Source organism: Berghia stephanieae, chromosome 4 (assembly GCF_034508935.2).
Source record: "Berghia stephanieae isolate SIO BIC M18660-M18661 chromosome 4, UCSD_Bste_1.3, whole genome shotgun sequence".
Classification (NCBI taxonomy): Eukaryota; Metazoa; Mollusca; class Gastropoda; order Nudibranchia; family Aeolidiidae; genus Berghia; species Berghia stephanieae.
In genome coordinates, this window is record NC_088363.1 from 54,335,674 (window position 1) to 54,350,259 (window position 14,586).

The 14,586-nt window shown below is 35.0% G+C and overlaps 1 protein-coding gene across 1 annotated transcript; it reads right to left on the reverse strand.

Annotated features, from left to right (window-relative positions):
• Window positions 1-1,856: 1,856 nt before the first annotated feature.
• LOC144971801 (uncharacterized) lies at window positions 1,857-13,274 on the reverse strand. Its single transcript, XM_078912877.1, has 3 exons — window positions 12,894-13,274; window positions 11,785-11,942; window positions 1,857-6,695 (listed from the first exon to the last, which is right to left on the reverse strand). The coding sequence occupies exons 1-3, from the start codon at window positions 13,088-13,090 to the stop codon at window positions 5,725-5,727; spliced, it is 1,326 nt and encodes a 441-aa protein (XP_078769003.1). The 5' UTR covers window positions 13,091-13,274; the 3' UTR covers window positions 1,857-5,724.
• Between the last annotated feature and the right edge of the window lie 1,312 nt (window positions 13,275-14,586).

The window sequence follows — 14,586 nt, forward strand, 5'->3', positions numbered from 1 at the left end:
TTACTATCCCATTTTCTTCCTTTTTACTGGCGCTGATATAACCTAAATGTGTTGCAAGCGCCGTAAAACCCTTAAAAACAAACAAACAAAACAAAACCCTTGAATCATATACCTATGATGTTCGCATGGGTGTACGATCCGATAGTGATGTCGTTTCTTCTTCTCTTTACTAGCCTATCCTGCTTCTTTTGTTTGTGATTGTATTTTTGACAGGGGATATTTTTTTTCATGTAAATCCTCTGCCTGTTTGTTCTTGGTTATTTATAATTTAGCTTATGATATCTTTAGGTTATGCTTTTGATTGACATTTGTACTATTTTTGTTAGATTGCTTGTTTTTTTGTTTCAGCGGTCTCTCATATAACCTCAATTGTGTTGGAAGAGACCTAAAGCAACAAACAAACAAAAAAAAAAAACCCTTAAAAACAATATAAACAAAACATGTAATTCTAGAACTTTTTACTCTCCCATTTTCTACCTTTTTACGGGCGCTGATAATATCAGCGCCAGTAAAAATGTAGACAATGGGAGAGTAAAAGTGATATGACTTAAATGCGTTGCAAGCGCCGTAAAACCAAACACCCTTTTAAAAAAAAACATCCTTTGCATGTGCCTGGATGGGAATTTAATGTCAAAACAAGCACGTTGATAGTTTGCTCATGGAATCTTCCTTTGGAAGGGTAGGCACATACGAGGTGGAAGTTGGCTGGACAAGAAAAGATAAAGTGAGAAATGAATGAATTCAAAGGTTGACTAAAGTGAAGAATGTATCGATAAAAATGAGAGAAGATAGATTGCAATGGTTCGGACATGTTAAGAAACGAGATAGGGAGGATGTGGGAAGGAAAGTATTGGATATACAATTAGCGGAAAAGAGGAAAAAGGGACGCCCAAAGACTAGATGTTTGGATAGGGTAAAGTAAATGACGATATGAAAGAACTGGGCCTGGAGGAAGATGATGCTATGAAAACCGAGATGCATGGAGATGTGGCATTCATTATGCAAAATGCGGGATAAGCTGAAAGAAGAAGATACGCGGTGGAAGTTGACTTAGGAAAATTGAGTTCCTCGTGGGACGCAGTGACGCTATCTCCTCGAAACTAGGAGATGGTGTCGGGCTTTTAGTTGGACGAAGACATGAATAATTTAGAATCGCTCTTATTGGTAGAGCATTCAACTTAACGACAGGAACAATGTTCTACCTCTTTGGCAGTAGCATCATACGCGGATATAAGAAGGGTTGAAAGACTCTTGACCAATAAAGCATCCACTGACTTAAAGGCACTACCGCTACCGACGTTCTCCCGCCTCAAGGGGAATTCCAGCCACCAAAGTAAAAGGAAGATTTTTTAGTGGTTTCACGTCGCGTGCGGTACTCTTGGGCTTTTGGGCATAGATACCTTCATTACGCTGTGCGGCTATGTGGTCTAATGACACTCGCTTTCGGATCGGAAGGTCCTGGATTCGAGCCTCGGATAGTTGAGTTCATGGAAAAGGCTCTTTACTCACATTCTATTACTCAGGTGTAAAATGAGTATTTGGCCGTTAACAGCGTTGTCGGAAAAAAATATGTAATATCCTCAGCAGGCGCCATGTCTCGTTCTATATGTTACGTGTTGCTGTTGGTCAGAGACCCTTTGTAAAGCGCTCTGAGCACGTTTAGTGGATATTGCACTATATACAAGCTCATTTAAAAAAATTAACAAACAGTCGAATCGACCAACCCCAAAGATTGTGAGTATTCAATACAATACTTCAGGAGGACAGCGTGGCTCGGCGGTACGGTCTTTGATTACGTGGCACAGAACAAGAAGTAATTTGTTTGTTTTTTTAAGGAGTCACTCAATTTGCATCACACTAGCTGATGGGCACGAGAGAGAGAGAGAGCAAAAAATGATTGGCGCTGGTCTCCGGCGACTGCAGACGTGTTTTTGTCAGTGCTCTGTGTTTTCACAAGTTTTATTGGATATTCTTACAATTCTTATTTATAAAAGTGACACTATATTTTTACAATGGCTGTGATTTATTACTGTGCAATAGTTATCATATTTTTACTTTGTAATCAAATGTCTTAAGCCAGTATTTTCAGAAATAATATGTCAAGCCAAACCTATGTTCCCGCATTTTATTCCTATGCAACATCTACGCTTCGTTTACTGAGACCAGAATCACCCCCTCCACCACCGGTTGACACATCGTTCATCAAACCGAGAAAAAGGGGGAGGAAAGGAGGAATCAAAATAAAATTCGGACGTCGACACAATCGTCCTTTCTTGCCTTGCGTTGTGACTGGAAATGTGCGCTCAGTGAAAAATAAAATAGATGAACTGTGCTCACTGTGTCGTCATTGCTGCGATTATAGACAAGCCTCTATTATATGTATAACAGAGTCCTGGTTGACACCCAACACACCATCATCTGTCGTCGAAATCGACAACTATTCTCTACACCGGACCGATAGAGACAGTTCAAACAAATAACGGGCGTGGTGTGTACGTATACATAAACAATAATTGGTGTCACCCCAACAATATAAATAATATCTCGTCAATTCCGAACAACATTGAACTTTTGACAGTGGGTGCACGGCCATATTACTTACCTAGAGAATTTTCTAAAGTCAACATCACGACAGTTTACATTCCCCCCAGTGCTGATGCAAATGTTGCCATGGAAACTCTAACAAGTCATGTGGAAAATGAAAAAAGCAAATCGCCTGACTGTATTTTTCTTGTAACTGGCGATTTTAATCATTGCAATAATATAATAATTCCTGGACTTTCACAATTTGTTCAGTGCTTTACTCGTGATAAATCGACCCTCGACCTATTTTTCTGTAATGTTGTAATGTTTCTGTAAAGTCCTTTAAATGTTTTCCAAGAGCTCCACTCGGTTCATCGGACCACAATATGTTATTATTATTACCTATATATCGCCCTGTCATCAAACGTTGTAAGCCAGTAGTGAAGTGTGTTCAGGTCATGAACGAAAGTGTGTGTGAGGAGTTGCGTGGCTGCTTCGAGAGTACTGATTGGAATGTTTTTATTGACGCGTGTGAGGGTGTGAATGAACTTAATGATTGTGTGTCCGAGTATATAGATAGTATGCACTTGGCTAAGAAGCTCATAACATTGCGATCCGGAAGTATAACGGACCAACACACAAAACTGTGTGTATCCATGAACGTTTATAGTCGGGTTAATACAGTTCAGTGAGCATTACTCATAAACGCGGAGTCAAAAAACAATAACAAAGACATGAGTGACGTCATCTGCATACTATCTATAAAGTTTTGTGAGCAACAAGTGTGTGAAAGAAAAGAAGTTAAATGATATCCAAATAACAAATCATGGATAACAAAAGAACTGAAATCCCTTTTAAATGAGAAAAAAGCATATATTTATAAATGGTACCAAAGATGAACTAAAGACGAAACAAAGAGAAATTAAAGAAGAAATTATTAAATGTAAGGAACGTTACAAAACAAAAGCAGAGAGAAGTTTCCAATCAGACGACATTAAAACAACTTGGAAAGGCATGAAAACAATTATCAATTACAATGAAAGCAAATCTAAAGTACCCGACAATATCGATTTGAATGATCTGAACAAATTTTATGCCCGTTTTGATTCTACCAATAATGAATACGAAATTGAACAGACTAAAAAAATACTGATAGAGCGTATGACTGATGAATGCGAGAATGAATTCAGTGAATGTGAGATAAAATATAGAGTCTATGTTTTCTAGACTGAATGAAAGGAAAGCGGCTGGACCGGATGGTATAAAAGGAAGAATTTTGAAAACCTGTGCGGAACAATTATGCTATATTTATACTTATATTTTTAATATGTCTTTTTCATGCTCTTCCGTCCTTAGTATTTGGAAAACTTCAGAAATAATTCCTGTCCTTAAAAAAGATAAAGTAAAATCAATGAATGATCTGAGACCTGTTGCTCTGACATCAATTGTCATGAAATGTTTTGAAAAACTTATTTTGTTACGAATTAATAACCATGTTAGACCTCTTTTGGACCCTTATCAATTTGCCTACCAAAGTAACCGCAGTGTAGAAGATGCCATCCTAGTTTTTACAAATAATATCTACAAACATTTAGACACGCCTAAAAGCTACTGCAGAATTCTTTTTGTTGATTTTTCATCCGCATTTAATACAATTCAGCCCCCACCTCCTTGCTCATAAACGTTCTACTTTTAAAATGAATCCTTATATCATCTCCTGGGTGCTAGACTTCCTTACAAATAGAACACAATTTATACAAGTAAAAGGAAATGTCTCCAATAACATAACTATTAATACGGGTGCTCCGCAGGGCTGTGTAATATCTCCCATGCTCTTTATACTTTATACAAATGACTGTAAAAGCACGGGTTTAAACATACCCCATTTAAAATTTGCTGACGATACAACTCTACAAGGACTAATTACTAATAATAACGAAATAAATTATAAGAAAGAAATAAATAAATTTGTTTCCTGGTGCGACAATAACCACCTTGAATTGAATGTTAGTAAGACCAAAGAATTAATCATAGACTTTAGAAAAGATAAGAAATCAAAAGACCATATTACTATTAAAATGAAAAAGTAGAACAGGTAGTAGAATACAAATATCTAGGAGTCACCATGGACAACAAATTACGGTGGGACGTACATTCCAGTTATATCAATAGTAAAATTAATCAAAGAATGTACTTTTTACGGAAATTGTCCCAACTTAACATTGACAAAACACTTTGTACGCTATTTTATAGATCTGTAATAGAAAGTGTTTTGGCTTTTTGTATTACTGGGGGGGGGGGGGGGGGTTGTCTTAGCTCAGCAAAAGCTAACTTTGACAGGATTATTAAAAGAGCTAATAAATTTACTACAGGATCCATGTCTTTTAATGATTTATATTCAGAACACTGCTTAAGAGAAATTAGTAATATTTTAGATAATCCAATTCACCCTTTATATTTTCAGATCACTAAATCGAACAGAAGTGACCGATTGTTGTCTATACGAACAAAAAGTGAAAGACACATCCGATCCTTTTTACCTTACAGTTGCAGAATTTTTAATAAGGAAAATAATTTATAAATTCTGGTCTACGTCTGTTTTAACTTTGAAACTTGTTCTTTAAAATTACTCCATACCCACAATTTTTTAAACATCAATTTATAAAATCGCTTACTACAACTTTTCTATTGACCTTTTTATTCTACATTGCGTGCCATGTAATTTATACTATGTAATTTTTCTCAGTCAATTTACAATAGTATTACACTGTAACTAATTCTTGGCTTTTTACTGATCTTTTTTTCTTATATGTTGACATCAATGTACCTTTTCTAGATATTTATATCTTTACACTTTTATAATCTGTATGTCCCTTAATTTACACCATTTAATTATTCTTACAGCCTACAATATTATTATACTATATATACCTATTACCAAATTTTACTTTACCACATTATATTTACGTATATTATGTTTATGTATGTATCATTGTCGGCATTTTATACGTCTGTACAAAAATTTCCTTTTGGATGAATAAAGTAACTTATTATTATTATTATTATTATTATTATTATTATTATTATTATTATTATTATTATTATTATTATTATTATTATTATTATTATAAAATTGCTATAACAAAGCTGTTACTCTCAAAACTATAATTATCATTAGAGACGATTGCAAAATGATAGTCTCTAAGGGTTACCACTATTGGGAATTTCACATAAAAAAGAGCCCCTGTCTCGCGCAGTGCAAGAAATGTCGTTCAACGCGAAATCTGATCTTGCATTGTGGGAATACACTTCTAGGCAGTCCTCCCCTAAGAGATTATTTGGTTCAGTCTTACCCCAAGGGGCAAAAGTCAACGGTTTTCTGCTGTGCATCCAGTACCAACTCCCCTCTGTGATATCATCTTGGCCTCCGATATAGACGAACGAGAAACGTATCATTTTCAAAAATGTAATTATAAATGCCCACTCTTGCGCATCGTCGACCTCCGCTAAATATCCTCCCATTGTTTGACAAATAGCTTCGGCATTAGTTATTCCTGTTACTGTAAAATTCGACGCAATATATGTACGGTTATTGTACTCAGACGAACGACTGAAAATAAGATTGTTGGCTAAGTATTTCATGCTTGTTGAAATTATTTTTCTCCAAATGTCGAACTCAGCGATGCGAGCTGCGGCTTGTTGGCAACAGCTTTCCTGTTGTAGGATTTGATTTTCAAGAGATTTGATTTTCTGCACTAGGACGGGAACAGAATCATCTCTAACTTGGGCATCGCGGATTTCTGTTGTGAGCAATCCCGAGCTATCAGATAGGTGAGCTGAACACCTAAATGATCCTGCTTCCTTTGTGGAAGGTGCACTCCATGCTACAGACAGGAAAGAGGTACCGTTGTTTTTCATGATGTGACCCGATGCGGAGGTCATGGCAAATATGTTAGTGTTTTGGAGCGATGGAGAAGAAGGATTTGAGTGGGTTATTTCTGATAATACGTCAAATGTACCCAAGACTTGGTCTCGTTTGGAAAGGGTCAATGACTGGAGTGAACGTTTCGTTGTTGCCTTTGTGTCGTCAATGTACGTGCATTTGATTGTGAGCGGTTTTACTTCGAAGACGTTTATGTCGGGGGGATTTGCCTGGATCTGCACAGATGTCTCTGAGAACGAACAAAAAAGAGGAAATAGGATAAAACCAAACATGTCAGTATTGAAGTGAAAACAACGATTGTAACAACTTTTGAGCTCGTGTCCCGTGTAAACAACTGATATGAAAAATATTGAACGATTATCGTTTGGTCGGTCACAATCAGTAACTTAAAAAGTAATCTTTCAGAGCCATTAGGCCCCTGGAGATGGAGTTAATCTGGGTGTCTATTGCGTGGAATGGACAATAGAAATTGCTTGCTATCTTTGGAAAGGACGCTATTCTATCTCAAAATACTTTCCACCAGGTCTGATAGACCAGCAAAATCAGTGATAAAACACGATGCTAACGCGCCTACCAACAGTCAATAGAAAATAAAATCCCTTTCCTGGCCGTCGTTAAAAGTGGATTGGACATGCCTTCTAAAAGCCAAGGACTACTCAAGGAAAAATATTTTTAAACAAACAACCGGTTAACACATAATATATTGGAGAGCCGACTATTAATTACGTTCAAGGTTACACATAGTTTTGTGAGTTGGTCCGTTATACTTCCGGATGGCAATGTTCGGAGCTTCTTAGCGAAGCGCATACTATCTATAAAGGCAGTTGGAGAGTCTTGCCGTAGCCTTCGTTAACTCTCAAACGTTCCACTGTTTTGAGCAAAAATTGTAAATGGAGGGGGTGCAGGTACATTAGGATACCCTGAACTCACTCACTGTGCGCTAATGCTGGCATGTTATATATCAATTTGCTCGTCAGATGTTTTAGTTTCACATTCTTAAAGTTTTTTATAATTTCAAGGCACTTTCCTGGACACAAATATGATTTATGTGTCAAGGTAGGGTCTCAAATTTTCAAGTAAAAACTGCATTTTCTGCAAATGCCAAGAAGGAAAAAAATAACTGTTCAAAATTATGATCAAAAAAGTTTATTTTCTAAAAATACATCATGTCTTACAACTTTTATGCAAAACTCAAGTATGTAATGCATAAATTGAGCATCTGGTGGGGTCTCAAATGTATCCACACATTTACTCAAACAAGGGGCATAATCCAATAATTTTTACATGTTCACAAAAATGTCTCTAAATTGCTTATGTCAGCATTTCTTTGGCATATTTTGGATATATCTTGGTCAACAGACCTAAACACATGATACAAGAAGACATTTCAACATGGTGAAAAGGTTTTGGGGTAATAATTCCATTACAAAAGTAAAATTATATAATTATTTTAAAATTCACTTGTGTGTCACTTGTTTAGTGCAAAGACTGAACTATACACACCAAAAAAATACACAAGTTCCTTCTTACTGATACAATTGATAATACATGGATAAATATAATAAAGGACTTCAGTATACATATATATTTATTTATATATGTAAATGTATTCGCAGAGAGCGAATAGTATTTTTTTTTCCGCAAAGAGCGAAAACGAATGATTATTCGCAGAGTGCGAAAATATTTTAATTTCACAGTAACAGTACCTTAACAAAATAAAATAAAAATATACAGACAATTTAACATTTAAAAAACAAAGAGCATTTTAAAATACAATAATAAATCAAATAATTTACTCAAGAACTGTATGATACCACAACATACATTTTCTATCCGGCTGTAAACAAAACCATTTTTTACAATATAAACACCTATGTCTAGTTTTCTGTACTTTCCCCCTATCTAAGCATAACCTACAATCACCCCTTGAATTTGAAGAAGCATCTGGTAAAATTGGATGGATTAACTTAATTTCTTCATCTATATCATTATTATCACTATTCCTGCTATTTGCTTTAGATTTACTTTTACATTTACAATTACAATTTGTATTTAAAGCAAGTGGTGGACCCTCTAGATCATCTATCCCGCCTAACTGCCTGGCTAACTCCAGAGTAAAATCTAACTGATTATACTGTTTTGGTCTCTGTAATTCTTCAATATCACTAAGCCTAGCTCTATATTCTTTGAACAGAATATAACTATTAACCCTAGCAATGTCAATAAAATGAAAAAATAAACTTTTCCACCACTTGTGTGTTTTTCTAAGACTATTATATTTCCCAATAAGTTGATCAGACAAATCTACCCCATTCATATTCTTATTGTAATCTTTAACTAATTCAGGCTGTGCAACATCTAATTTTCTGAAAACCCCATTATCTTTACTCCTACGTTGTACTACTGCCTCCTTATTTGCATCATGTATTGTAGATATAAATGAAACTGTCTTATTATCTTTCCACTGTAAAGCTAAAATATCACCATCCCTATGCCATCTAAACTCCCCCCTCTTAACCCTCTTTTCCCATTCTCTAACGTTCTTTAGACTAACTGGAAATCCTTTTCGATTAACTATTATTGTCCCACAAGCTCTCACATTCTTCACAACCAAATCTTTAAAAAGTTGAACACTAGTATAAAAATTATCCACATATAAATGATATCCTTGATTGAACAAGCCAACAAGCAACTGCATAACCACATTATAAGCTAAACCATTTGTTGTATTACCCCCTACCTTACCCAAATAAACATCAAAATTGTGTGTATACCCTGTCTTTGAATCTGCTAAAACCCACAATTTCATTCCCCACTTTGTTGGCTTGTCCTTCATATACATTCTAAAGCTATACCTTCCCTTATTTTTAACCATCCTCTCATCTATTGAAATATTCTGATAAGGTTGAAACAATTTCATACATTTTCTACGAATATAATCCATCATAAATCTAGCTTTACATAATTTATCATCTCTATTTTCTGTTCTAAAATTACTTATTTTTAAAAAACTCATAAGACATTTATAACGCCAAATTGACAAAAACCGACGCGCCCACAAACCATTCAACAATGTCTCCTCACACCAATATAAAGTAACACGCTCCACTTTCACACAACTCATGTACATCAACAAACCAATAAATCTATACATTTCATCCACATTCACAGGTTCATCCTTCCACCTCTTATACAACGTCGGTTTCGAATCCACACACATACTCGCATAATCATTCGTCCACTCACAAAACAAAGACAACAGTTCTTGAGTAAAAAACAAACTAAAAAAATCTAAAGGCGTTAAAAATTTTCGGTGATCTAAGCGAGTCACCGTATCAGGCAGGCGTGGACCAGGGACTCGCTCAGGGAGAAAAGGTGGCACTTTGTTCTCGGGACCACCATCCACACATAGTTTCTTCGGCTGTGATGGGCCAGGGATTTCATCATGATCCGAACGCCTGAAGAAAATAATAATAACAAGAATTAAAATAAAAAGAAGTACTTTGAAAACAAAGGAAATGAAAAATAATTCTGAAAGGAGAAAGCAATTAATTACACATATAAATATAAAATATCAAAATATTTTATCACTCTCCCTTTTTTACATCACACACTAGTTCTGGAATAATATTTCTTGACATAGAGTTGAGTAGAGTAAAAATACTATAAATAATGTTCCTGTAGACCCAAAACTGAATATATAACATAATATCAACAATAATACATCAGAAAACACAAAACAGTCAATATGAATATAAATGCTCTATAAGAACAACTAAATATCAGGTCAGTTCTCACCTTTTTCTTTGACAAGCAGAACTAGTTGTGGCAGTGGCAGTGTCAGTATCATCAGTAGGAGTAGGGACTTGTGCATGTCTCCCAGTTTCATTCCCACAGTCCTCACACGGAATAAGAATCTCGCTAGAAGAAAGAAAAAAGAACAATATTTTATTATACAAACTGTCGACACATCAAATCAAGACATACAAATCATTTCTATATCTCATTCAAGTGGCCGAACTAACCGTCTTCTGACCTCCATGTTTGTTTACATTTTCAACACACAACACTTCACTCGTCCTAGTCAAACTCAAGCACTTCATAAATACAATTATAAACCAAAAAAAACAAACTTTTTGTACTATATTAATGAAATAGATAATTAAGTTGAATAAAATATACATATCATGGGCATTATGTGATCGTTTGATGTTACTTTGAGAAGATTTCTGAAAAATACTTACTCGTCGTTCTCACTGTCAGATCCCATATTTGGCGAGTACGGCAGGTCGAATTCTTGAGACCATTCGGACTCAATTTCATCATCATCCTCGTCATCACTTACATCCACGTTGAAGAGGATGTCATAAATTTCAGACTCTTTGAGATTTGCCATGGTGCAAAAAGTTTAAATAATATAAATTTGATAAATTGTGAGTTGGAGTTGTAGAAAGATTTCCCGAAACAAAATGGCGGATCGAAGGTAACGGATGGAGTCGTTAGCAACCAACTTTCGTATCTCTCGTTATTTCGTAACATTTTTTTACATTTTTAACATAATTGTGATGAATTATTAAATGAAAATCATTCTTTTATAATAAAATAATAGTTTCAACACATAATCTGGCGATTTTTTACCGCAAAATGGGATTATGAAAAAGAGGGCGTTGTCACGATCACCGGTGATCGTGGTTTCTATTTGTGGAACGTTTGACAGTTAACTAAAAGCCTGATGCAATTCAAAATAATTTGTAATTATAGAAGACGAAGATCATGAGGAAAAGTTAATTGTGAGATGTAATCAATAGATCAGCCGACGGAATCATTTGTTTCCTCGAGCACTTCTAGCACAGCAACTCACAGTTACTTTCGGTTGGTGAGCGTCGTCTTCTTTTGTGATGTGATTTTTGGTTAGTATCAGGGCTAACCCACACCGGGGACTGACTCCGACGATCCGGCACTGCCGTCCTCTGCCGTCTTCCGGATAAAGACGGCGGCCACGGACAAAATGCTAAGAATAAAGAGTAGAGCCGCTAGACCTTATTATTATTATTATTATTATTATTATTATTATTATTATTATTATTATTATCATCATTATTATTATTATTATTATTATTATTATTATTATTATTATTATTATTAAACATTATCACCATCATCATCATCATCATCATCACCATCATCATCATCATCATCATCATCATCATCATATCAGGCCTCGAGTACATATTATTTCTTTAAAATAGTACATTGCTTTATCCATTAGGCATTCTCGTCCCTATGTGAAGAAGAAGGAATAAAGAACATTTTCAAACCTGCAATGCGGAGCAGACAAATCGCTGCTATTGCTACGACATGTAGCAGCTTTGAATTGGTAGTGACGATCATCATAGTTGATCTCAAACAGTTGTGGGAATAAGTGCAATCAAGTGACTCCAACACAGACGTTTTTATTTTCTTAATCAAATCAAATCTAAAGAATTGGTAAATTAAAAAATCTCATATAAACTTCACAATGAGGACCGTATAATTAATTCCAGTGTTAATCGGTCACTCCTGGGAAATGAGCTTACACCAGCCAACTATGTAACGGTCACCAAGATACAGATCATACATTGGAAATTTATAGAAAAGACGGTAACACCTCTTACTCTTACAACTGTGTACAAACATCTGATAATAAAGTGGAGCTCGGATATACAGTGGAGCGGGGTGGGGGGGGGGGGGGGGGGGCGTATGGAATTGCAATAAATTCCTGTTGTAACCGAGCCACATCTATTCGCAGTTTGACATAATATACCCATAGAGTTACATTATAATGTAAAAAATAAAAACGAAGTCCGAGGAGGGTGTGGAGAAATGTAATAGGCTACACTTTAGTGATCCATACATACTGTGTACTATCTATATATATTTTTTGATCCCATATTTGATACTTCACGATACCTTATTGTTTAATTCGTTTTCTTATCTACAAGTGAGAGGTTATTCACGAGTTGAAGCTATCAAAAACACTGAATGAGCAATTCGATCAACCAAAAAAATGATTGCTTAGACTTATCTAAACAAACAAAAACATGGGCTGTAAACAAGAAGAGATATGTATTGGAATGGGCGAAAATTGGATAGGTTTCTTTCAACCCACAAAGCTTTTAGACCCCATAGTTTGTCACAATCTGCAAGATAAAATATTGTCATATTTTGTGACGAACACCTTTCACTTTTCGTGCCAATTCCGTTGCTTTCATCCTCAATATTGCCAACTGTCGGGAAATATAATCGTGTAGTAAACGTGCATAAACTAAACCGATAATAGAGATCATAAAACGGAGATCCCAGAAATTCCCGTTGAAATCGAGGCCCCGTCTTATCCAAAACCGCTGTATGCGAGCAAAATAGCTGAAGTTCCTAGAAGTCCAATCACTGTTGACAAATACATAGCCGTACAAATCTAATTTCGGACTTAAGTACACAAACTAAAACCAGACCGATAAAATTTGGTTTTAAGTAAGGTGATTGTATACAGAGATATGCACTATTACTTTGTAACCCAGAATCCTCACAACAGTACCCTGATATTGTAAACACTACAATTTGACCACCACAAAGGGTCAATGTCATGCAGCATCAGAAATAAATTTTTAGTTTTGTCGTAGACATGGATTCTCATCTCAGATTCAGACGTTGTGTTGAAACGAGCAGATCCTTGTGAAAGCAACTTATAATATTTAAAAACATAGGCATGAAAATATAGATAGACGTCTATGTGCATTTCAGTAAAATATTCATCCGTTTGTGTTGGCAAATAAAAATATAAAAAACAAAAACAAAAACAAAAAACAAAGAAAGAATGTAATCGTCACCCAAAAATAAAGTGTAAAGTTCACAATTCATCTTTTGTTGGTTCGAATTTGATTAGAATTATTTACCTGGTTCTATTTTTTAAGTGGTAACAAATTGGAGAGAAGCGCAAAATGAATTCTACCTATAGATTGTTTGCGGTATCTGTATGATATATATATATATATATATATATATATATATATATATATATATATATATTATATATATATATATATATATATATATATATATATATATATATATATATATATATATATTATTTTTTTTTTTTTATTTTTATTTTTTTTAAATTTATTTATTTTTTTTTTTTTTCATATTTTTTGTTTTTTGTTTATATATTTTTTTTAACAACCGGAAAGGTAACCATTTCTTACCCAGTTGTCTCTAAGTAAATATAGGACCATAAATTAGATAGATTATAGGTCGTCCAAAACAAAATAGGACCGATTTTTAAATTCGAAATTCTGTTTTCAGCATTCAAATTTTGAATGTAGTTTGAACTCAGCTACTCTATATAATTTTCTCGACTTCCCAAGAGAATTCAAAGGGCCACTTTACACGATTACAGACTGCTTGTTCTTTTCTTGTGGAGCTTTTTTGTGTATGTGGGAAGAAACTAGACTACTAGCCTGTAGGTGCCTGGCTCGAGTCTCAATATGGCTGATGCAAAGTTGAGTGAACGGAGAAGGCTCGCATTTTATCGCTTTCTCTCATTGTCTTCATGTGTAAAAAGGGTATTTGGTCAGTAATAGCGATGCCTCTTTTGAAAAGGAAATATAATAGCTTACATGTGTTGGATCGTCTTTCGTGTTAAAAATTAAAAGAAAAAAAAAATTTCCTTTATTTATCCTTCAGGGAAAATTTTTCTTTAGGATCTGTTCGAAGGGAGGACTGGAATAACCCAGGCGTTAGCTGCGGTTCAGCGCCGCAAAGTGTTGCTATTAGCTTTAGACCCTTTTTAAAGCGTTTTGGGTACGTTTAGTGGATAATGCCCGATATAAAAGCTCACGTTTTGCACTAATTTTGTTCCATTTGAGGAACTCTTCTCAAGTCTTTTTTAAATTAGAAATTTTGTTGTAATATGTTCAATAAATCAACCATACGTCACTCGGCTCTTTGTTATTGCTTTTTGACCGCCAATTGAGTGCTATGTTCTCACTAAATTCTTTCAAACGGAAACGTGGTGAGTATTTTACTTGCACCATCAATAAGGTGTCATTCAGTTTGAGAAGATAACACTGTATGACATTCCT